Source organism: Vicia villosa, linkage group LG5 (genome assembly GCF_029867415.1).
Source record: "Vicia villosa cultivar HV-30 ecotype Madison, WI linkage group LG5, Vvil1.0, whole genome shotgun sequence".
Taxonomy (NCBI): Eukaryota; Viridiplantae; Streptophyta; class Magnoliopsida; order Fabales; family Fabaceae; genus Vicia; species Vicia villosa.
This window is the reverse complement of record NC_081184.1, coordinates 13842782-13869493: the sequence shown is the minus strand read 5'-3', so window position 1 is coordinate 13869493 and position 26712 is coordinate 13842782. Positions and strand designations below refer to the sequence as shown.

At 38.7% G+C, this 26712-nt stretch overlaps 1 protein-coding gene across 1 annotated transcript; it reads right to left on the bottom strand.

Moving 5' to 3' along the window:
• Positions 1 to 12186: 12186 nt before the first annotated feature.
• LOC131604250 (uncharacterized) lies at positions 12187 to 13876 on the bottom strand. Its single transcript, XM_058876705.1, has 3 exons — positions 13429 to 13876; positions 12756 to 13268; positions 12187 to 12632 (listed from the first exon to the last, which is right to left on the bottom strand). The coding sequence occupies exons 1-3, from the start codon at positions 13874 to 13876 to the stop codon at positions 12187 to 12189; spliced, it is 1407 nt and encodes a 468-aa protein (XP_058732688.1).
• Positions 13877 to 26712: the final 12836 nt, after the last annotated feature.

Sequence of the window (26712 nt, the reverse complement as noted above, 5' to 3'; positions counted from 1 at the left end):
AGAAAATATCTGGTGTGAAGAGGATGGAGTATTTATGATGGGGGTTGGTGAGAATGGTTTATCAGAAGGAGTTGGGGGATGGATACTTAGAGGTGTATGGTTTAAGACAGGAGTGGAAAGAGAAGGTGGAAGAGGATTTGGTATAGAGAAGGTGTTTTGTGGTTCAGAAGGAAGTGGTTGGGTAGAAGATTGAGGAACAGAAGGAGGAGGAGTAAAAACATGTCTAGTAACTATTGCAGAAGGAGCATTTGTAGATCTGGGAGTGCGAAAAGAATCTCTGATCTTCTACTGCCTATATTCTGGAGTGTTCACCTTGTCAGGATCATAGGCGACCCTCTGCTTCTTGGCTTGCTTGGCCTCATCTTCTTGAGCCTTTATTTTTAGCCTAGCCTGTTGTTTCTTCTGATCCTTCTTCTAAAGATCAGCTTTGGACAGAAGTACTCTGCCACGGATCCAAGCAGGATCAACTTTTGATTGTTTCCTAACAGAATCTTCTAAGTGATGCTTGACAGCCTTGTGAAGTTCTCGATGGAACAAAGTGGCAAAACCTTCAACAGGAACTCTTCTTGACAGAATGTCAGGAAAGCTTGTACCAACAGAAGATACTGTCTTGATGAGATCAAGTTTGAACAAATCCACACCGTTGAAGACGGGACCTTGAACCACTCCAAGAAATTGGGACGCATCAAGAGTCCTGATGGAATCCAGCAAATTGCTTTCAGTCAGAATGTCTGATATCATTCTAGCGAAAGGAATAGTGTTCCTTGGAATATGAGGGTACTTTTCCCTTTCATCTTCTCTTGACTCAACAATAGAAGTTTTCAGATTCTCAAACAGAATGTTAGAGATGTTGAGTTCTATCTTTCTGCCAATGCAGAAGAGAGTATACTTGTGATCCAGACTGATGTAGGCGGAGGAGGAGAATAACTTCTTTCTGTGGTGAAGAGAACCCAGAATAATCTCAGCCCATACTTGATAAAACAGCCTTAACGTACCCGTTTTATGAGATTCAGTTCCGAAAGCAAGAGAGATTTGTTGTTCAACTTGATACCAATTAACCCTTCCAGGTTGAGGACCGGTGCAACCTTCTTCATCATCCAGGCTGTATAGCTTCCTGATGAGCTTTTCAGTAATGACCACTTCATGCCCTAGCACGAAGGAAATGATAGCAGTTGGAGTAACCGTTGCATGTACCCAGAAGTCCTTCACAAGTTCAGGATAAATTGGTCCAACCAATCTATCGAGATAGTTTGACCATCCTTGCTCTAATATTCTGGCGTCACACAGAAAACCGTTTGCTCTTAGGTTGTTGAAGTCCACAGCGGACTCACAGAGAACTTCCAATTCTTCAGTGGGAATCATGCATGTTTTTAGAGGAGCATACCCATTTTTGCGTAGAAGAATCTGAGTAGAGGTGAGTCTTTCTACTGGGCTCGATGAACTTGAAGATGAATACATGATGATTATGCTTGAGTTCAGATCATAAACTAGGCTTTGAAGGAAACAAATGAAGAGAGAGAGATACACAAATGGAGAGAGAGTGAAAAAGATGAAATGAAGATGAAGCGGGTTATTTAAACGATTTGAAAAAGAAATAGAAAAAAAATAAAAAAGAAAACCGTTTTAAAAGAAATGATTACAAAAAAAATCATCAATATGCATTTAATGAGAAATGACGTTAGGAGAGATAATGTGACAAAGTGAAATGATTTGCACAATTACCTAGGGCAGCGTCTCCTCAACTGCATGCTTATTACCAACCGTACAGACACGTGTTCACCATTAGAAACTGATAGATGACAGCTGTGTTGTTCTGAATGGACTTTACACCTTCTGATTCTGATCACTGCTTCTGATTGTCATTCTTTAGAAATGATCTAGTTCTGATAGGATCATCTTTCTTTCCAAGAATCACATCTTCTGAGTGAGCTGATGAAAGTCTAGATGATCTTTTGATTGTTGGCTCTTCAGAAATCCTGAGATTCTCTAAAGATGCAGCAACTTGATCTTTTGATCCATTGCTTCTGAGACTTTCAGCTTCTGGAGCTTTGCTTCTTGGTTCTACAGCTTCTGATATGTCAATATCTATATCTGCAAAATTCTCAAACTGCTTTGGTTTTTCAAAACCAAGCTTATCATCAAACCTGATATTGATTGATTCTTTTACAACCAATGTTTTAGTATTGTATACCCTGTAGCCTTTAGAGCGTTCAGAATATCCAAGAAGGAAACATTTTTGTGCCTTAGAATCAAACTTCCCAAGATGATCTTTAGTATTCAAAATAAAACACACACATCCAAAAGGATGAAAATATGAAATGTTGGGCTTTCTGTTCTTCCACAATTCATAAGGAGTCTTATTTAGAATAAGTCTTATATAGATTCTATTCTGAATATAACAAGCAGTGTTTATTGCTTCTGCCCAGAAGTGCTTAGCCATATTGGTCTCATTGATCATGGTTCTGGCCATTTCTTGCAGAGTCATATTCTTTCGCTCTACAACTCCATTTTGCTGTGGAGTTCTAGGGCAAGAGAAATCATGGGCAATACCATTTTCTTTGAAGAACTCCTCAAAGAATATGTTCTCAAATTTGCCACCACGATCACTTCTGACCTTTATGATTTTGCACTCCTTCTTAGATTGGATCTGAGTGCAGAATTCAAAGAACACTGAATGAGACTCATCCTTGTGTCTTAAGAACTTTACCCATGTCCAGCGGCTATAATCATCAACGATGACTAATCCATATTTCTTCCCTCTGACAGATGCTGTTTTGACTGGGCCAAACAGATCAATGTGCAAGAGTTCTAACGACCTTGAGGAAGAAACAACATTCTTAGACTTGAATGCAGGTTTGGAGAACTTGCCCTTCTGACATGCTTCACAAAGAGCATCTGATTTGTATTTCAGATTAGGGAGTCCTCTGACAAGATTTAGTTTGTTAATCTGAGAAATCTTTCTCAAACTAGCATGACCTAATCTTCTGTGTCAGACCCATTGCTCTTCAGAAACAGACATAAGGCAAGTTACCTTCTGATTGTTAAGATCTTGAAGATCTGTCTTATAAATGTTGTTCTTTCTCTTGCCTGTAAATAGGATTGAGCCATCCTTCTGACTTACAGCCTTGCAAGACTCTTGATTGAAGATTATGTGATAACCATTTTCACTTAATTGACTTATGGACAATAAGTTATCAGCTAATCCATCTACTAGAAGAACATTAGATATAGAAGGAGAGTTACCAGACTTTATGGTTCCTGAGCCAATAATTTTGCCCTTCTGATCTCCTCCAAACTTAACTTCTCCAGCAGATTTAAGCACCAGGTCTTGGAACATAGACCTTCTTCCTGTCATGTGTCGCGAGCACCCAGAGTCCAGGTACCATGACATTTTGTGCTTTGTCCTCTTTGCAGCTAAGGATATCTGCAACGGGAATAATCTTTTCCTTAGGTACCCACAATTTCTTGGGTCCTTTCTTGTTAGTCTTTCTCAAGTTTTGATTGAACTTGGGTTTAGCATAATAGTTAACAGGAAGAACAACATGATAATTTTTATTCTGAGTTCCATGATATTTCTTAGGCTGTGTCACATGCTTCTTAGTGTGTGTTATGTGAAAGCTTTGAGCATGTGAGGTGTGCCTAATATCATGGGAGTGGCCAAATTTAAATTGGTTATATAGAGGCTTGTATGATATTCTCATATCATCCACAGAATCAAGCTTGTATGGAGTTTCACCCTCATAACCAATACCGACTCTTTTGTTTCCAGACATAGCATATATCATAGAAGCAAGTTGACTTCTGCGAATACTTCTAGATAGAAACTTCTTAAAACTCAAGTCATATTCTTTCAGAATATGATTCATGCTAGGAATGGACTTTTCTGATTCAGAAGGAGATCCACTATCTTTGGATAATTTTAAAACCTTTTCCTTCAGTTCAGAAATTTCCAATTCCAGCTTCTTAGTTTCAAATTCAAATTGCTTTCTCAGCTTTTTTTATTTGATACTAAGATGAGCCTTGAGTTTCAGAAGTTCAGTTAAACTGGAAACTAACTCTTCTCTAGATAGTTCAGAAAATACCTCTTCAGAATCTAATTCTGATGTAGATTCTGATCCATCATCCATTGTGGCCATTAGTGCAAAGTTGGCTTGCTCTCCTTCAGAGTCTGATTCTGATTCTGATTCAGAATCATCCCATGTTGCCATAAGACCTTTCTTCTTATGAAACTTCTTCTTGAAATTCTCCTTCTGTAGTTTTGGACATTCATTCTTGAAGTGTCCAAGCTCATTGCACTCATAACAGACAACTTTTTTCTTATCTGATCTTTTGATACCAGAAGATTCTCCTCTTTCAGGCTTCTTTGAACTTCTGAAGTTCTTGAACCTTCTTTGCTTGCTTTTCCAGAGTTGATTAACCCTTCTGGAGATCATGGATATTTTATCTTCTTCTTTTGATTCTGATTCTTCAGAATCTTCTTCTTCAGCCTGAAAAGCGTTAGTGCATTTTTTAAAATTAGATTTTAATGCAATAGACTTACCTTTCTTCTGAGGCTCGTTTGCGTCCAGCTCTATCTCATGGATTCTCAAGGCACTGATTAGCTCTTCCAAAGAAACCTCATTCATATTCTTTGCAATCTTGAATGCAGTTACCATTGGACCCCATCTTCTGGGCAAGCTTCTGATGATCTTCTTTACATGATCAACCTTGGTGTAGCCTTATTCCAGAACTCTTAATCCAGCAGTTAGCGTTTGAAATCTTGAGAACATCTTCTCAATGTTTTCATCGTCCTCCATCTTGAAGGCTTCATATTTCTGGATTAGAGCAAGAGCTTTAGTCTCCTTGACTTGGGAATTTCCTTCACGGGTCATTTTCAATGACTCATATATATCATAGGCAGTTTCCCTGTTAGATATCTTCTCATACTCAGCATGAAAGATAGCATTCAGCAAAACAGTCCTACATTTGTGATGATTTCTGAATTGCTTCTTCTGATCATCACTCATTTCTTGTCTTGTAAGCTTTACACCAGTAGCTTTCACTGGATGTTTGTAAAACGGGTCGTTCTCTTTCCCCTTAGGGTAGAAGCCGCGACAGTGTTCATCCATCTTCCATTCACGAAAAAAACAAAGCTTGTACGAATTGATCCATGGCGAACTAATCCTTTCGAGTTAATCTTCCGTATTCAGGTTCCAAAAACTATGAGATTGTTATAATTTTGCAATAAAATTTCCTTCAATTATATATGTTGTTTATCTTTTGCTTAATTTGATATTCATAATATATATTGTTTGGTTCGATTGATTATGTTTTCCAATTTATTTGCGTTTACTCGTTGCTTAATCGTTAATTCGCTGTATGCTTAACCGAATGCTTAATTCGGCAAACGGGAAATATAATTGGTATAATATTGTTGCGCTTGCTGATCAGATTATAATCGAACGGGAACGGAATCCGCTTAGGATAGTGAAATTATAATAGTCGATGATTAGTAGGAACCGGATCGGTAGATTGACTTATTTCATAATCACTTATTTCAAAACAGCTTATTTTCATAATCACTTTTGATAATCTTTTTTTTTTCCGACCAAACCAACCCCCCTTAATCGATTTAGCTTTTAGTTAATAAAATCAAGAATCCTTGCGATACAACTCGAGCCATTGTCGCTGTACTACGTTTTACAAAATACTCGTTTTTTACCCGCGCGCGACAGCGGATCACTAGTGCTATAAAAAAACCCCTCATGACTGATGAATTTACTGCCAAAAAGTTAAGGGTCTCTTATGCTCGAATCCTAATGGAGGTAGATGTCACCAATGAACTCAAAGATTTCATCAATATTAGATATCTTATAGGAGGCAAATTCCATCAAAATATTTATTATGAATGGAAACCTCCCTTTTGTAAGCAGTGTAACAAAGTGGGAAATGTATGTGAAAAGCCTAAACAAGTGGTAGTCTAGAATGGGACAGTAAAAAAACAATCGGAAAAACAGGAGAATAGCCTACAACAACAACCTGAGGAAGGAAAAGAAACTGGAGCCGAGAGTGCTCATACTGCTACTGAAGATACAAGAATGAAGTCAACTATTTGAACTATGGTAAAAAATCCCAAACATAAGGCCAAGGAAAATGCAATGGAAAATGGGGAAAAACCACATGATTATGGCATAGGATGCAAGAATGGTTTTGATGTGTTAAGTAAGGGTATTGAGACACAAATGTTTGACCCCAAGGTCCCATGATTTTGACTTGGAATACTAGGGGCATCAATAAAAGAGCAAGACACAATGAGATAGGGTCCCATCTCAAGAATATGAATGTGCCTTATTGTATTTTGCTAGAAACTAGAGTTAAAGAAAACAATGCTAATAAAGTTAGACATACGGTGGGTAACTATTGGAATTGCTTGGATAACTATGAACATCACCCCAATGGGAGAATATATATTATGTGGAAGCATACTCATATGTTGGTCAATAAAATTAAACGCTCTGAGCAAATGCCGCACCGTGATGTGAATAATCTGGATGGGCAAAAGAGGTTCTGGATGATTGCAATTTATGTTCATAACCAAATTGCTAAAACAAGACTCTTGTGGGAGGAAATAAAAAATCTTGCTGCTAACTTAAAGGAGCCTTGGATAATCTTAGGTGACTTTAATAATGTCATAACTGTGGCTGATAGGGTTGGGGGATGTCCAGTTCAATATGGGCAATTTGGTGATATTTAGAATATGATGCATGATGTAGGGCTCCTTGTCCAGTGCAATATGATGCATGATGCGGTACTGGGAGTCACTATACCTGGTCAAATAAATAGAAAAATAACATTATCTATTCAAGGCTAGATAGAGCTATTTGCAATTCAGACTAGTACACTACTTATCCTAACAGTGAAGTTGCAATCCTACCTACATATATCTCAGATCATGCACCTTTGAGGATAAGCATTTCACATACCAATCACAAGTGGCAGTTCAAACAACCAAGGTTTAAATGTGTGAACATTACTGTTGAGAATGATGACTTCATGGATAAAGTCAAAGATAGTTGAAAGGGGATTGTGACAGACACACTTATGTACATTCTTTGGAAAAAGTTAAAAAGACTTCAACCTATCATGTGTGGCTTTAATATGAAGAGTAGTAATGAAGTTAAGAAGATCAAAGAGCATAGAGAGAAACTTACACAGGCCCAGTAGAAACTTTTCAATGATTAAATGAACCAGAACCTTGTTATGGAGGTCAATCTTTGGACAAAAGAACTGTTTCATTCTACTGAATATATTTGACTGCTTAACACATTTTCTAGACCAATTTATAATTTTTTATATTTCATGATCACTTGGTTTAATTCAACAATTTTAGATTCATGATCTTGACATTTATTGCATGTAGAATTTTTTACTTCTTCTAATTCTAGTTTTGTAATTCATCATATGAATTTATCATCAATTTCAGTGTCACTAACCTGATGATCTTCATCACTTGAATGATGTGATGTCATAAATGCCTTGCATGCATGATCTTCAACTGAAGATGAACTTATTTCTTTGTCATTCCATACTACATATGGTTTCTTTAGCCTCCTGTCCTTCTTACTTTTGAATTTATTCTTCTTTTTAAGTGTAGGGCATTTACTCTTGACATGTCCTATTTTTCCATATTCAAAGTAAGTAACCTTCCTTATTGGTGATTCTTTCTGAATGATCTCCTTTTTCTTTTCTTTTCTTAAGAACTTTTAAAACCTTTTGATAAGATCATTATCTTCATCAGTAGGGAACTCATCCTCTCGATTACTATTATGATTTTTTACTTTAGTCTTTAAGGTAAGACTTTTTGAATTCTTTATTTCATCTTCACGTCTTTCTAGTTTTTCAAGTTCTATCTCATGATCTTGAAGTTTACCGAGCAATTCCGCAAAAAACATTTTTGAAAGAATTTTCTTTTCTGAAATAGTTGTTACCTTTGGTTGTCAAGCTTTTGTTAAAGATCTAAGCACTTTTAGATTTAATTCATCATTTGTAATTTTTTTATCGAGAGCCATCAAATGATTTGCTAAATGACTACAGCGTTTTTTAAGCTGATAAACATTTTCAACATTTCATAATCTTTGTGATAAAGTGTTAAGTTTAGATCTTTTTACATCTTCTGTGCTTTCATGTGTGACTTCTAAAGTATCACAAACCTCCTTTGTTGTTTTAAAACGAGATATACGAAAGAATTCATCTATACCTAGAGTTGATTGAAGCATATTTTTTGCCTTCTTCTCAAATAGGACTTTCTTCTTATAATCATCATCATAATCATTTTAAGAGTCTTTTACTTTTTCTTGTTTTACAATATCGATGACCGTATTATGAACATAAGAACCATTTTCAACATCATCCCATATATCATCTCCTTGGGCTTCAAGATACGCTTGCATGAGAATTTTCCAAAAATCATAATATTCATAACAAAACATGGAGGTTTATTGTTTTTTTAATAGGAAAATCCATTAGAAGAGAGGTTTGTTGCTACTACCACCATCTCTAAAACAGAATTAATGGAAGCCATCTTTACCTGAATCTAGGAACTAGTTACCTTAACCTGCTCAGATGCCAGTTCTAAGTATAAAGTGCAATCTAATAGGTGTGAATTAGATTTTTCAGATTTATAGAGTTTTTAAGTGATGGTTCTTATGTTCTTATTTTTTTCAAAAATATGTTAATTAACTTATGAATTAAAGTGTAAAATTTAAATGTAGAAAAGTAAAGAATACAAAGATGTACACTAGGTCCTCTTACCAATCAAGGGTACATCTATTTCATTCACACCCCATGAGATATTTTCACTATTGTTAGATCTTTGTACAAGCCTCATACCAAGACTTCCCCTACACTATTGTTAGATCTTTGTACACCAATTCCTTGATTTTCATAACACCAACAACAATGAAGGACTTTGAATCACCCCGATTCAAAGGACATTTTTCAACAAACAAAAAGACAACCCTTTCTAATTGCAAACACCTGTAAAAAAAATACTACTTTCTTACAAACAAAAATTCTCACACACTTGGTGAAATATAACAATAAACAGATAATTTTAGTAGTAACACACATTGCAACAGACTTAATAAATTTCAGAGCTTATTGTTTTTGTGATATATATTCTAAAAATTAAATTCTTTCATTTTCTCAAACAATTAATAACCACTTATGTGCTAAAATGCTCAAGGACTTAGAAACGTTTATTTGATACGAAAATTATGCACTAAAAATTTCACTTAAAAAATTATGAACACTAAATATTTTCTAAAAAAAAGGTTTATTTGAAATTTGAGACATTCACTCTCTTGAAGTGGGAGACAAAATCAAGAACAATTAGAAACACTCATTTAGGAATCCTAAAGAGGGAGACAAAACATCGATAAAACCAGGGGCGGAGCTACAGTCCAGCGAATTCGGGCACACGCCCGGACTCAACCCCTCTTTTTGTTGTATATTTCCCACCTAATCATCGATTTTTAGACAACACAAAAGACAAAATTAGTAATTTTGAAAAAAAAAATTAAGGTCAAAATTAATAAAAATAGGGTGTAAAATTTTTGGACAAAATCAACGGTAAATTTTTTAGATAAAATTAGTAAAAATAAGGTGTAAAATTAGTAAAAATAAAGTATAATTTTTTTGTCCGGATTCTAAAATTTGTAGCTACGCCACAAGATAAAACGCTATAAAACACCACAAAGAAAGCAACATGAGAGAAATCACATAAAAGGGATATAAATAAAATATTTAAACAAAGAAAGGAGATGAGAGGGCAGAATCTTTGAGAGAAAAGGAAGAGTCTTGGAAAAAAGGGTTAAATGACTTTCACCCCCTGCAATAGTAGCGAGATTTGTATTACACCCCTATCATATTAAAATTTTAAGTCTTTTGCCCCCTAAGAGGGAAAAATACCCCCCTGTAAAATATATATTTTTGATTTACCACCCTCGTGTTTACACGTTTAGGGGGTGCCCAAATATTACAGGGGGTAAATCAAATTTTTTTAAAAGGGCCGAAAAAAAACTTCTTTTAAAGGTTTACTTTTTAAATAGATACTAGGTTTTGAGATCATGAAAGTTTTTTTTTTTTATAAGCAAGATGGAACATTATTAGATACGAGTACTAGGGGTACTCAAAACCCGATACTACAACAATTAATTAAGAGATTTTAAGGCCACCAAAGGGGCTTGATACCAAGAATAAAAAGGTATAAAAGCTTTGCTTGCACCGGTCGAAAGCCAAATCCAAGAAACTATTTTAATGTTCACCACCACTTCATCTAGAACAATATCAGAGTTGTTGAAGATGAAATTGTTTCTTGAGTTCCAAAGTGACCATACCGTAGCCAACCAGATAATGCAAACCTGCTGTTTCTTTACACTCCCCTATAATTCTTGGAGAAAGTAAGAAAGATGGGCAGTGCCAACCAAAGTAACCACCATCCTAATATCTAACCAAGCGACAATCTTATCCCATACTTTTTCAGCAAAAGAACATAAGAAACCCAAATGAGCTAAATCTTCATTCTTCACCGAACAGAAAACGCATAATTTATCCTCCTCCCTATTAATGATATCCCTTATCACTAGTTGATATTTTGATGGAAGTCTATTTAATAAAAACCGCCAGCCAAACACCTTGATTTTAGACGGAACCACAGTACCCCAAATTCTGTTAATTGCCTCCAAAGTATTCACATCTACCGTCTCTTCTAAATTACGATCCCTCAAACGAGAGTAACAACTTTTAACCGTGAAACGAACTTCCACGCTTGGCCACCATTTTATCGAGTCTTCTCCTCCCAAGATCGGATTGATACCACCTAAAATTTCTAGCAATTCTAGAGCTTCCTGAAGAGCTACCGGATTGCCCAGTATCGAACCCGATTAAACGTGGAGATCCCAAGTCCAATCCCTGCTTAACCAGCTGCCCATTTCATTAACATATGCCTGTGGATTGCTGGACAGTAAAAAGAGCGAAGGGAAAAGGCTTTTGAAAGGTGTTCCGCCAAGCCATCTAGCATGCCAGAACAGAATTTTATCTCCACCGCCTAAATTGAAAGTAACAGCACCTGCAAAATAGTCAATAGAGTTAGTAAAAGACGAACCATCAGCCATCATATCTTTCCACCACACTGAGTCCTTCTTATTCAGCTTGAAATCAGAACCCATAATCATTTCTTTTTGCACATCTCCATATCGAGCTTGCAGAATGTTTTTCCAAATGGAATCACCATCAAGTAGCAATCTCCATTTCCACTTTGACAATAGAGCTCTATTTGAAGCAGCCAATATGCTTTCTCCCCAATCCACCTTCCTCTTTTGGTTTACAAACATTAGCCCAACTAACCCAAGTAATTCCCTTCCTTTCCTCATTCCCACACCATAAGAACCGACTCTGAATACGAATAATGTCTTTGATCACTTTGACAGGCGCCTTATAGAATGACATGGGGTAGATTGGGATCGAGGGTAAAACCGAATTGAGGAGAGTTACACGAACACCCATGGATAAAGTCCTGGATTTCCACAGAGAAAGTCTATGCTTCAGGTTACTCATCACCGAAATCCATGCATCGCATCTCCTAGGATTTATGTCCACTTGGATACCCAAAAATTTGAACGGTAACGTTTCCCTGTTGCAGCACAAAAACTGAGAGGCAGCCTCCAAAACCGACTCCTCCACATTCACTCCCAACACTTTGCTTTTAAGGAAATCGACCTTCAAACCCGATAACAATTCAAACCCTCTGAAGATTAATTTTATTGACCACAAATTTTTCCAAGAGGCTTTCCCAACGATCACTGCGTCGTCTGCAAATTGAAGGAGTTTTACTGCCTCCCCACCGTTCAAACTATAACCCTCAAAAGAGCCGGACATCGAGACGGAATTGAACAAAACTGACAAAACTTCAGCCACCAAAGTAAAGAGAAAGGGAGATAATGGGTCTCCCTGTCTAAGGCCTCTAGCAACAACGAAATCATCTGCCGGGCTTCCATTAACTAAAATAGACATTGAGCTAGAAAACACGCACGCTTCTATCTGTCTGCACCAGTTACTACCGAAACCGAACTTTACAAACAGTGCTCTCAAGAATTGCTAGCTAACGCAGTCATACGCTTGTTGGAAATCCACCTTAAAAATAAAACACTATTTCTTCCCTTTTTTTGCATGGTCTATGATTTCGTTTAGAGCTAACACCCCATCCAGAATTTGCCTCCCTGGAACGAAAGCAGATTGGGTTGGAGAAATTATTGAATTTAATACCTGCTTGATTCTATTAGCCAAGATTTTCGAAATAATCTTGTACAAACACCCGATCAAGCAGATAGGTCGATACTCCTTGAGACATTGAGGGTTGGCATTTTTTGGGATCAAAGATATGAAAGAGGCAGTGATAGCCTTTGGAAGGGAGGCAGATTTGTGAAAATCCATAACCAACTTGTAGATATCCTCCTGCATAAAGTTCCAGCATTTTTCAATAAAACCAAGATTGAAACCATTGGGACCCGGACATTTCTCGCCATCTGATTCCCACACTGCGGCTTTGATTTCATCTCTGGAAAATTCTGCCTCTAAAGCTCCTCTATCCTCCTCTGACAGTTTGTTGAAGTCATCATTTTCTAAAGTTGGTCTATTAAACAAAGACTCCTTGAATCTTCCTTAAAACTCTAGCAGTATCTCTTTTCTAATGCTAGCCACGTCTTTAATAAGTGAACCATCCTCAAGTTTCACAGCTACGATGTTATTTCTCCTCCTTCTTTCTTTGATTGCATGATGAAAATATATTGTGTTTAGGTCTCCCTCCTTCAGCCATTTCTGTCTGGACTTTTGGCGTAATAGACTTTCTTTAAGATGCAGATTTTTCCACAGATCATCCTTGGCCTCCCTACACCCCTGATAGTCACCATCCATCCTGTTAATCTTGTTTGAAGCTTCTTGAATATTCAGATAAAGCCAACCAAATTTCTCTTTATTCCAGCTTCTAAGAATGTTTCTGAAAATCTTAAGCTTTTCTTTCATCACAAAAGATTGATTTCCCGACACATGAATGGTATTCCATGAGCTTTCTGCAAAGGTTTTGAACTCTTTATCCTCAAACCAGCAATTGATCACATGGAAAGGTTTGGGCCCCCAATCCTTATCGTTTACAGATAACCAAATTGGGGCGTGGTCTGAAATGTCCCGATCTCCCACCTTCTGCCCACCAATCTTCCATTCATCGATCAAATCTGCGAACAGCAAGAACCTATCCAGCCGACTCTTGACACTACCCTCCTTTTGGACCAGGTCAACATCTTGCCAATAATAGGAACATCCACCAGGCCTAACTCATCTATGAACTCGTTAAATTCATGGGAAATACTACTATTGATCCTGCTACACCCATACCTTTCACTGACATCTCTAGTTGCATTGTAATCTCCCCCATGCACCACCACCCCGACGGGAGTTTTTGTTTAAGTTCCACCAATTCAGACCAGAGTAGACGCTTGTCGGCAATATGACAAGACGAGTAGATATTCACAAAGAAACATAGCTGACCTTGAAACTCTGCTCCAATGCCCACCGAACCCTCAGTGTTAAAGCTGAAAATAGGATTGATTATGCCTTTCTTCCATATAATGATCATGCCCCCTGAAGCTCCAACCGATTCCTTACAGGACCATTCACAATCATCAGCCCCCCAGAGACTTCTAACAAAATTAAAGTCCACCACTTGGGTTTTAGTTTCCTGCAAGAACACCATATCTTCATGGCCAATATCCATCATCTTCCTTAATCGCCTTCTCTTAATGGCACTCCCACACCCTCTGATATTAAAGGACATGATATTCATGTTGACCCCATTATTTTCTCCCTCTGTTCCTTCATGCATTCTGCATCGCTCTTTTCTAAGCCCTTAATGATCTCCACATATAGTTCCTTTCTCTCCCCCCCTGAGATTCTAATGGAAGTTAATTCCTGGCACACCTTGTCCACAACCTCTTGTGATTCATACTTCTTTTCGACCTTCCTATCCAAAGGATAATAGGGATGCAACACCGAATTACCGCACGGGGTAGAACCCCCAGAAGATTGCACCGATTGTCCATGAAAACTTGGCTTCTTTGACTATTCCCCCATCATTAGGGTTCTAGGACGAGCCAAAATAGAGAAAAAAGATTTTGAGATCTCAAAGGTGGAATCATGTGAACTGTTTTTAATGGGCTCCTTATTCTTCCCCTTACGCAATTCGCAAGCCAGACTTTGGGCCTTTACTGCCCTAAAATTCCCTCCCTCACTTTGAGCCTTTTTTGGTCCCTCAACTTGGGCATTGATATTGGGCTTTTGCTTTTTTCCCAACCAAACAAATCCGCTTGAGATGATGCCTTTTGACCAATCATGTCCACGTCTGAAAATCCACCCTTATTCCATTCTCCTAACTGAACAACAAAACTGTTAGTTGGCCTTTTGTCAAACCTTTTCTTAAAGCAAATGTCCAATCTCCTCTTTTCTGCCAAAAACCTCTCCTTTTCCACAGCTTTTTGAAACGTCTTTTCGTTCTGCTGCAACGTCTGCCGTGGTGTAGTATCATTAAAAGTTTTTTCCAACCATTGGAATAATCCTTAGACTCTTGGACAAAAGACAACATATTATCCTTTGAGTCTTGACAACCCCAGCTACCAACTTCCTCATCAGAAAATTCCCCAGGAACGCAACTGGACTCACCATCATCGTCGCAATCACGTTGAACAATTCTCAAGGGGCCGTGATTGTCTTCAATGACCTTTATCCGGAAGACATCCCCATTGATGGATAAATTATGAGTCTGATTCAAATCCAAACCATATTTAGTGCGAACAAGAATCCTGGCCACATCTAAACATTTAAGGTTTTTTGTATCTTCATCAGAATGAATGAATACACCGACCGGAGATGCTAGAAACCTGAACATTTTATCCTGCCATGCATGGCAAGGCAAACCAAACACTCTTAGCCACATGAGTCTTTCATTATTAACATCCTTTGATCGCCACGGTCTAATCTCTGCAAACCACAGAGGGATCCAATCAGAAGCTTCTGCGATAATATCTTTTAGTAAACCTTCCTCCCTTTCCTCCATTAAGCATATATTAGCACCCATTGGAGTTATTTTAATACCAAAATAACCTTCATTATTGAACCTTACTTGCATATTATACTTGTCCCCAGGCTTCTCTACCACCCCTACAAAAGCTTTCTGGAATCGAACCATATCCCATTCCTCCACATCTTGCTCAAGGTGAGCAAAAGGTACCTTTTTCATCTGTCGCTGCCCATTAGTCTCAGTACCCCCTCTAACTGTCTAAGCATTGGATCTCATATGACCACCCTTTTGCTCCCTCACCTCAGAGTGACCACCCACATACCAACGACCTCTTTGTTGTTTATCTCTTGATATTTCCCTAACCCTCCATCTCTCCGATGATGCACCTGGCCCACCCTTTCACCTACGCTTCCCACACACTCCCTACTAAATCTAGGGACGTTTGCATGGATCTTCCTGGACTCAACGATGATGTTGTCCAACTTGATCGCCATCATCCTTGCGTCTTCAACGTTAAAGAACCTCACAAAACCGAATCTTTTCCCACGTTTATCTCTTCTAGGTGGAAAAATGACTTCGTCGATATGCCCATAGTCCTTGAAAATGTCATACATCTTCTTCGCCCCATAATTATCCGGTACTTTCGTGAAGAAAAAAGTTCTTGTTTCTGCCTCTCTTCCACCTTGAAGGCCACCTTGTGCCTTGTCCCACCTATTCTTGTTTTTCTCCCTCCTATCCCTCCTTCGTACAACCTCCGTCCAAACTTGATCACCATTGGGTTTTTCCCACCCAATGTTTCTCTCTCTATTTCTCTCTCTACTCTCTCTCTCCATTTGTAATGAAAGTGGTTATCATGGTGATAAATTGAAACTCAATACATATAACTAAACGCAATTTAAAAATTTTATTGTCATTTATAATCATAGTTGTTTATCAATATTCAATTCTTATTTATTTTGTTATATTTATGTTTGAGTATTTTTAATTATTGATGTATCACCTACTCGAAAGTTCAGTTAGGTGAAATCAAGGAAAAATGGACTTATTTTTTCGATTTAATTAACAAAGTATTAATTTTTAAGTAAAATAATATAATGCAGAATATATTATTTTCTTAATAACAATAAGAAACCATGACAATTTATTTTAATTTGATATTTTTTTTTACAAACGGTACAAACGTTATGTTCCCACTGCAACGTGCGGTCCAGGTACAAACGGTATGGTCCCACCGCATCGTTCCCCCTATGGAGAGCGTATCTGGCGGCCCTGGGCATGGCGTCAACGTACGCAGATCAATGTGGAAGCCGTGGATGCGGGAGAAGTAGGAGATGATCCAGCTCTGAAACACAAACACGATAATGTATTAAAAATAAATACGAAATATAAATAAATAAATAAATATGATAATGTGTTAAAATAAAACGTACCGTAAGTAGTGTGCAGGGGTATGCCAGAGTAGATGCCCCCCTGTTCCACTGGTGAACGGTATCAAGGTCCATGAAGTAGCGGAGGTAGGTCACGTCGACGTACCTGACACTCTTGTCCATAAAGCATGCAGCGCCTACCACATGCATGTACCAACACCGGAGAGCGCAGCCGCGGTGATAGTGTGTGAACAGCTCGTCACCCTCACCCTCAGCCCCGGCAGCCGCGTTCAGATGGTGCTCAAAATAAACGCTCAGTGTGGTGAACCGGACATGAGGCCCAGAAGTTGTGGCGCACTCAAAGTGAGCAACCTCGTGCTCCATGCCCAAGTAGAGCATCATCCACTCAATGGCCTCCACCCTCTGGATCTTGGAGTGGGTCAACAGCGGCCCCCTAATCGGCAGGTGGAGAAGACACTGCACGTCGTGCAAGGTGATCGTCATCTCCCCAACCGGCAAGTGGAAAGAGAACGTATCCTTGTGCCAGCGCTCCACAAATGCCCCCTGCATGCCGGTGCTGATCGTGGTGTACCCCGTCATGCAGAGCCCGCTGAGCCCTGAACCTCGCACATGGTCGTTAAACCACTCAGCTACTGGTTTAAACAGATCGAAAATCTTGCGGGCGTGGTTGACCATTTTCAGCGGCTCTCTCTCTTGTTACAAAAAAAAACAAATAAGCGACATATATTAAATAAGCGGACATATATTAAATAAGCGACAAATAAACTGTTAGATTATAAAAAATGGTGACAAATAAACGGTTAAATTAAAAAAAATACCTCTCCCTCCCAGATCCGCCGAGCGACGTGATCGTGGTAGTGAATCAGCACGGAAGTGTCAAAGGGCCCTCCCGGATAGCCATCCTCCTGCTCGTCCTCCTCCCCGGCTGGAGGGTCAACATCCGGTACACCCTCCTGCTCGTGGTATGACACTGGCACCTCCTCCTCCTCCTCCTCTCGCTGGCGGGAAGAAGATACCCGAGCCAGCCGACTCCTAGATCCTGAAGCAGATGTACCCTCTCCCACGTCCACGGGAACTCGCACACGGCGTCCCCGGCCCTGCCCCCGTCCCTCGGTCGACGCCAGCTGCGCCGCCGCCCGCTCGCGTCTAGCCGACGCAGTCTGAGACTCTCTCCCCTGTCTGATGTGTGCTGGTTGGTTGTCTGACATGTTCCTGTAAACAATTGAAATCGATTAATATGCGAGACAAAAGAAGAAACAAAAAAAATTGAACTTCTGATACAGTTCGGAAGTTCATTTCCGAAAACTGGGATGGAGGTGTTTTCGAAAATGAACTTCCGAAACACCCCTGCGCAGAACTTCTCTGCAACCTCCAATGGCAGACCCCTAAACCAAACATCAAACCTATGTCTACACATTCTAAACATCCTAAATATCAGTATAAACCTAACCTAATACATTTTTTGCTATTTGTAAACACCCTGATATACATTTTAATCATAGATCTTAAAATCAAAATGCTTACCGATTGAATGGATTGGAGGACTTTTGAATGTAATAGAGCAAGTAGATGGAGCCTTTAAGGTAGCTTGGAACTGGTTTGCACAAAAATCTCTTGGGGTGTGAGTTTGGAAGAAGTTTAGGGTAAATGATTTGGGGGAGGGGGCTGTTTTGCTTAATCTGAAAAACGCAATATATTTCGGAAATGAACTTCCAAAATGGTGTTTTCGGAAGTGCATTTCCGAAATAAGTCAAATTTTTTTTTAAAAAAGGCGCTTTCGGAGATGCATCTCCGAAAACACCTTTTTCTTGCATTTCGGAAGTTCATTTCCGAAGTCAGGGGTATTCTGGGTTTTTCACGAGAGGTGAGCTAGAAGGTTGGGAGGTGGCCAAAGAAATTCTCTTCATAATAGCTACAAACACTTTAGAAAGTAGCTATAAAATATGAAACTATTTATGGCAGCAGCAATAATACTTTTGTTTACACACGCCATGCATGTCACCTGGATATTTTGAGCAAGCGTCTAAACACCCCCGAATATTACATTCTTCTGGCCCTACATTCCAACAACAATATACTTCACATTTTGGAGGAAAATTTGCTTCTTTTCCTAAAAATAAAAAATAAAATGCCATTAGAAACTATATGTGAATGTGAATCATAGATATATAATTACATTGATTAAACAAAAGATTATAGAATTAGTGCCACCTGATGCTATGATTACAAGAATGCATAGGATTGCAAAGGTATAATGGAGAATATTAATGCGAGTAGCCATTTTTATTTCTATGTTAGAAAGTTAGACAATCAACACCATGCAATATGCTGCAATTTAAGGTGACAAGTAAAGTTAAAACAAGTAAATTAAATGAAAGAAAATGATACCATTTGATGAAGAGTTTTTGACATGTAATCAAAAGTAAAATTCTTTGACTGTTGTTGATAAAATATATCTTTTATCTTACATATTTATATGTACTTTCTTTTTAAATATTTGTTTACTTGATCAACATCTATTTTTATTTATAACATCCTACAAAAATAGTAAAAAAAAAATGGTATTAAGATAGTATAATAACCACTATTTTTTATTTAATAATTTATATATTCAAATTATTAGAGAAGTTTGTTTTTTCTCATTAAGAAAAGAAAAGCACTTGTTTAATAAAAAAAAATAAAAGAACAATAAAAAAACATTAACAAAGGTTGTTAAGTCAATTCACCTCCCACATGACTTAAGAAGAAGTGCGGTGATAATTTTGTAAATATTTGTATCTTAGTTAGGTCGGGTGCATTTAAAACTGACTTAACAAATATTTAATAAAAAATTATAATTCACATTAAATTTCTAAGTCAGATGTGTTAACTAACTGCCTTAAGATGTCTACTTATTAAGTCAGGTGTCTCCCACCTGACCTAAGAAGTTTAAAAAATCGTTTTTTTTTTTTAAATAAGCAATGGAATTATAAGGAGCAAAAGAGATGCTCCACACGAAAACAAAGCGGAAAGCTCCTACCTCTCAAAGCAATCAAGAGGTAGAATATTCCAATAGTAAAAATTACAAAGGTTCACCTTCTTATAAGAAGAACAAAGCCAACACCACGAATTATAATAAATTATCTCCGACATACATTCGGTGAAACTAAAAGAGACCTCTTTGAAAATCACCGCATTACGCTTTATCCATATAGACCAAACCGTAGCTAGCCAAACGATTGCCACTATCATTCTCTTAAAAAATCGTTTACATATTTATTTATAAAGTATTGTAATTTAATTTCTCCCCAATTCCAAACTTATTAGTTTTTTGAAATGCCGTCTCGCACTTCTTTCCACCCAAATTGAAAAACCCTAATCAAAACACACAGCTCTTAAAACACACTGAAAGGCAACTAGAACGAAACTCTCTAAAAAAAATTCAAGAGGTTAGTCTTCTAAAACACTAATTTTCTTCTTTTTCTTATAGTTTTGTTTATTTTTACATAAATCCTCCATCTGGTTTAAACCCTACAAAATAAATAAGAAATATTAAACGTAAATTACAATTTACAAGCTAAAACATTTTATTTTATGAATATTTTATTTTTACCAATAAAAGGTAAAAGGATTTGAAGAAAGACGGAAGGTTGCAGAAGAGAAGACTATGCCATTGTGTCTGTCGTTGTTTTTTTTTTTTGTAATCAAGAAATAATATTAAACGGAGAACTAAGGGTTCTCCAACCCGATTACAAAAAGAGGGCGGGAAAGGCCGGCAAAAAGAAAAATTACACACCAAATACCCCTACGAAAGAAAAAGGAGCGGATCCTTACTAAAATCGTAAAAAGAATAGTTGGGATGAGTAATCTCTCCACAAAAAGACCATTTCCAAGCCAATAACTTAATGTTCCAAACGGTATTGTTTACGCTCCAAGCTTCCTTCCTAAAGCGAACTCCATTCCTAATTAACCAAAAAGACCAAACGGTGGCAAGCCACACGACAACCAATTTACTATCTCTAATCCTACAAGAGCGGAAGAACAAGTGCCACTCCATAAAATGCGGTAAACACTTATTTTCCAAAATTCCCTCTTTACCAATCCAATAAGCTATGTCATTCCATATCTTTGTACCCACCAAACAACCAAAAAAGAAATGATCTCTATTTTCCGGGACTTTACCACACAACACGCAAAAAGTATCATCCACGGGAAAATGTATACCTCTACTACCCAAACCGTCAATCATTGGAAGCCTATCAAGGAAAAGTCTCCAACAAAAAGCCTTGATTTTGAACGGAACATCCGCTTTCCACAAAATACCAAAAGCTCCATCATTAACATTTGGAGGACCGTACGAGATTTGAAACTTCAAGTAAAAATTATAGCAAGAAGAAACCGAAAAGTCCGAAGACGAACCTTCGGTCCATGTAACGGAATCACACCCATGTCTCCACCCGTTAAAAATTTCCACCCGCTCCCTCAACCTAACCAACTCCGCTTCTACCACATTGTTTTCCAACCTTAAACCAAAATCACCCCAACACCACGAATCTTGCAACCACCCCCCCATAACCGCCACCGATACACCCTTCAAAGTGGAGTTTAAGTATAAATTCGGAAATTCTTCTTTCAAAGAAATCCCTTCTAGCCAAGCGGTTTCCCAAAACGGAGTGTGGAACCCGTTATGCACATTAAACTTAACCTTGTCAACCATCGGATCCGAATGACACAAAGAATTAATTTTAACCAAATCCCTCCACCAAATAGAAGAAGAAGGAGTAGAAGAAGATGAGAAAAAATTTCGGAGAAATGAAGGAGGATTACTAACCTTACTATTGATCAATAAAGTGGAAGATAAATCACCGTAACGGCCTTTCAATACATCCATCCAAAGAGAACTCCGACCTTGAAGAATACGCCACCTCCATTTGTTGAGGAGAGAAATATTGAATAAAGCAATGTCCTTTATTCCAAGTCCGCCTTTGTCCATGGGCATACAAACATCTTTCCACCGCACCCAATGGATTTTTTTTTTCTCCTCTAAACCTCCCCAAAGAAATTTACTTTGCAAGCTATTAAATTTCTTCACCACCTTCGCCGGCATTCTATAAAAAGACATAGTGAAAATGGTGAGGGGGGTAAGCACCGATTTCAAGAGAGTGATTCTACCGCCTAAGTTCAAGAATCGATTAGTCCAACCATCCAATCTAGCTTTAGTCTTGATTAAGAGCGGTTCCCAAGTAGATTCCACCCTTGGATTCGACCCAATCGGAATTCCAAGGAAATTAAACTTGCTATCCTCCACCTTACAAGCTAAGAAGTGAGATGCCGCTTCCAAGAAATGAGGACTAAGATTAATTCCAATTAACTTACTCTTATGATAATTAATCCCAAGACCCGAAACAAGTTCAAAGGCTCTAAGAACTACCTTAATAGCACGAATATGCTTCCAACTACCATCACCCACCAATAAAGTGTCATCCGCAAATTGTAGGATATCCACCCTACTATTTCCTTTGATAACAAACCTTTGATATTCATTTAGATCTATAGATTTACTTACTAGCGCCGTGAGCGCTTCCGCCACCAAAACAAAGAGGAAAGGGGAGAGAGGGTCTCCTTGTCTCAACCCTCTAAACACACCAAACTCTCTCGAAGGACTCCCATTCACCAACACCGACATGTCACTTTTAAACACCAATAGGTCCATCCATTTCCTCCATCTATTTCCAAAACCCATAACTTTGAACATGAACCGAAGAAAAGACCAACTCACCTTATCATAGGCCTTTTCGAAGTCGACTTTGAAAAGAGAACACTTAACTCCTTCCTTCTTCGCATAATCAACCACCTCATTCGCTACAAGCACCCCGTCGAGCATAAGTCTACCGGGAACAAAAGCGGTTTGTCTAGGGGAAATAATAGAATTCAACACCTTTTTGAGTCTCCCCGCCAAAAGCTTAGCCGCCACTTTATAAATACACCCCACCAAGCAAATAGGCCTATAATCATCCAAACCCAAAGGATTGTGTTTCTTAGGGATAAGAGTTAAAAAGGAAGAAGTGATAGCCTTAGACAAATTATTCCCTCCAAAAAAGTAGTCGAAAAAATTAAGAAAGTCTTCTTTTAAAAAGAACCAACATCTTTTAAAAAAGAGAAAAGAATACCCGTCCGGACCCGGGCTTTTGTCTCCTCCACACTCCCAAACCGCCTCTTTAATCTCATCATGAAGAAAAGGTTTCTCCAAACCATCCGCCTCTTCCTTACTTAGAGTTTTGAAAGGAATACCCTCTAAGAAAGGTCTAGAAAACTCCGGTTCGACAAATTTCTCCTCAAAATGCTTGAAAACCGTTTCCCTAACATCATCCACCGATTCCACCACACCACCCGAAGAAATAATAGGACCGATATGATTGATAGTTCTTCTTTGTTTCAACATCTTGTGGAAAAATTTACTATTGGAATCTCCCTCTCTAATCCAACTCAATCTCGACTTTTGGAGCAACATATTTTCTCTTATCCGCAAATTCTTCCAAAAATTACAACAAGCTTCCTTCCTTCCCACCATAATACTATCAAAGTCAAAAACATCATCGGAAGCCAAAACCTCATCGGCCACATTCAACTTATTAACCCCATCCTCCATATCCAAATCAATTCTACCAAACACATCTTTATTCCAAGCTTTCAATTTCTCTTTTAATAACTTGAGCTTTTCTTTTAACACATAATCTCCACGGCCCTCCACCTTAATGCTTTTCCATTCTTTCTCCACAAAAGGAATGAAGGAATCATCACTAAACCATTCATTATTGAATTTAAAAGGCTTAGGACCCCAATTCTTATGGTCCTTTATGATCCAAATTGGGCAATGATCCGAAATATCCCTATCCCCGATGAGTTGACCCATAACCTTCCATCTAGACACTACATCGTTGGAAACAATGAAACGATCAATTCTACTCATCGCCTTTCCATCGCCGCTAAACCAAGTGAATTTCTTCCCTTTGCAAGGTAAGTCCACCAAGTTGCTTTTCTCAATGAATTCCGAAAAAAGCTCCATCTCTCTTTTATTCACATGCAACCCGCGGCCTTTCCTTTCTCTATGATTTGTTATCGCATTGAAATCCCCTCCAATGATCCAATCCCCGTCCTTGTAATCCTCCTTTAGCTCAAGTAATTTCTTCCATAACTCAATCTTTTTGTTCACAAGACAAGAAGAGTAAACGTTAAATAAGTAATAAAACTTATTCTCCCAACAAGCTTTTATTCCTAAATAACCTTCTCCTCTAAAACTATTAATGACCTCCACTTTATTATTCCACAAAATGATCAAACCACCCGATCTACCAACCGAATTGGAAAAAGAAAAATCCACTTCCGGATGGTACCAAAAAGACTTGGCCAAACCTCCCTCCATGTTTACAATCTTAGTTTCTTGAATAAAAAAAACATCCGCATTACCTTTTTTGATTAAAGCTCCAATCCTCCTTCTTTTGAGCGCATTCGCTCCCCCCCTAATATTCAAGGAGCCTATAATCATTGTTCACCTTCTTTGTTCTCCTTCCTTGTCTCCCCTTTCTCCAAAGAAATTATCTTAGTCAAAAGATTTTCCCTCCCCTTCGAGTCCACCACCCCAAGAGCAACAATAGCCGAACACAGTTTGCCCCCAATGTCTACCTCCATTAACTTCCATTGTCTCTCATTATTTCTCCCAATATCCGATTCTTCAATTTGTTCCCCGTAACAAATAGAATTATCACCATTTACCACCAAATTCGTTGTCCCCTCCGAGATATTAATAGGATTCAAAATAGGACCATTAATATAATCTCCACTAACCTCCGAAACAGCCCCCTCCTTAACACCCTTCCTGTTTTTCTTCCTCCCTACCCTCTCGTTAATCAATTTCAGTCTCAGCTTTTTCTTAAAATTGATTTTAGCCGTTACCTCATCCTTGGCCAAAGAACATAAAACCTTGCTGGGAGAACAGCTAACCTCCTTGCTGTGAATTAAATCTGTTCCAGAACACACAGTCTTCGGTTCAGAGAGCTGGGACGGAGCAGCGGTGTTCGAAGCAGCAAATTTGCTTGCAGCGGTACTGTTGGTAATGTCACGAGCCTGGCGTGCCTTCAGCACAGCATCATCAAACTCCCCCGATACTGTTCTTTCCATACCACCTTCGAAGCTTCCACCTTGTCTCGCAGCAGCCCTGTTAACTCTCGGAACAGCGTCTCTTATGTCTTTAACATTACACACAGCAACCTCACTAGGCACCCTTGTTGAGAATTGAGAAATACTCTCCTCCGAACCGTCAGCCGACAGGAAATCATTCTGAAAATTCTCATCACCATAGAGACGATCCTCCGAATCAGAGGAAGAAACATAAGTAGATGGAGCTTTATCATTGGCTGCAGCGACGAAAGGCAGACCCCACCGGTCCTCCCTGATAGTTAAACAGAACCGCTTACCATCGATAATTACCGTAAGCGATTGAGGAGCCAAAAACGACAGTTGGACTTTGACCAAAATCCTGGCAACGTCAAAGTTGAGACCTTTAGACGTCCTCTCATCAATACAAACGAAGGTTCCCAACGATTCAGCCAAAGAGACAAAGAACTTCGCGTTCCAAGCGTGCACCGGAATGCCGTAAATTCTCAGCCACACTTCTCTGTGTTCCTCGATCATGCCCGCCTCCCACTTCTTGACATCACAAAACCAATTCTTCCACCAATCCTGCCCCTCACCGATCAAATCCTGAATGAATCCTTCCTCCGATTCTTCCAGAAGGCAAACATTACCACCCATCGGAGAAACTTTGACCGCAAATACCCCTTCCATCTCCATATAAGTTTGAATATTGTACGCTGTTCCCGGCACCGACACTTTCCCAACATACGCTTTGTCTAGTCTGTTTTTTATATCCTCCGAAGAATTAAAGAGAAGTTCCTTAACCGGATTGCCCTCCCCACCTTTCAACTTATTGTTATTTGGAATGCCCTTAACAACATTGACAAAGGAGTGATCTAGCGGTTTCACAAACCCCCCTCTGTTGAAATTTCCTCCTCTGTGCGGGAAGAAAGGTTTCACTGGATTTCTTGAGAAACCTCCCCGCTTCCTCTCAAACCGTGGCAGATTAACGTGTAGCTTCTTCTCCCCAATGACAACGTTGTCTAGTTTGACCGCGAGCATACGTCCATCTTCGACCTCCACGAACCTTGCGAAACCAAACCTCTTGCCAAAACTGTTCCTTCTAGGCGATATAGCCACCTCAACCACACTCCCTATACACCCGAATAGCTCAAATAAATCCTTCGCTGAGGAGATTTCTGGGAATTCGGAGACGTAGAAGGAAGTCACCACTTTAGATAACACAGGACGATTGCTGGAACTTCCCCCCAACGGGAAGACATCCCACCTAGAGGAAGTTCTAGCTGTTTGACGAAACCGCGATACCTGCTTCCACCCATCGTCTTGCTGAACAGATCTACGATACATTCCCGAAATTAACACACCCGACACCACCGAAGAACAGACGAGGTTTAACCTAAATCAAAAGAACGACCAACGGGAGCCCCTGACACCGAACAAAGAAGACACCGTTCCAGGAGTGGAACAACCCACAGACACAAATAGGTCACAAATCGAGAAGAAAAAGATGGTCTTCAGAGCGCTTATACCACGTTGGTCCCTGAAACCCTAAAACAGTATCAATTGAATCTTCTCACCAAGGTCCCTGAGCCCTAAAGCCAGGAATTTAAACCGAAGATGATAGGATTCGCGACACCGCTCTAGTAGCCTTCAGAAACCGCCGTTCACAGAGAAGAAAGCGCTCGCCGTAGATCACCGTGGGACCACCGGAAAACCCCAACCGGAAATCGCACTCTTTTCCATATTTTTTTCTAAATGTAATTTTGGGTAATTGTATGAAAGAAAAAATACGAATAAACAGACGGACGTAGAACAATGTAGATTCAACTTTCTTTTTCCCTTCAATATCTAATATCATTCAACTTTCTATTTTAAAAAAGGTTAAATACGTTTTTAGTCCCTATAAATATGCGACCCTGCATTTTTAGTCCCTCTAAAATTTTTCTTCAATGAATGGTCCTTCTAAAATTTTTATGCATGCAATTTCAGTCCCTGCTATTTTCTAAAATTTTAAAAACTGTTTAATTATCCTTTAATTTTTAAATTTTTGAATAATTTTTTTTATATATGTTTAGAATACTGTAA

Excerpts from the sequence above, each read along its gene's own strand:
- LOC131604250 (XM_058876705.1), bottom strand. The coding sequence starts at position 13,876 with ATGAATATCATGTCCTTTAATATCAGAGGGTGTGGGAGTGCCATTAAG. Across the intron at positions 13,269-13,428 it reads ACTAGAGATGTCAGTGAAAG|ATTTGATCGATGAATGGAAG; the intron begins GTATGGGTGTAG and ends TGCTGTTCGCAG. Across the intron at positions 12,633-12,755 it reads AGCTGTGAAACTTGAGGATG|AGGAGGATAGAGGAGCTTTA; the intron begins GTTCACTTATTA and ends ACAAACTGTCAG.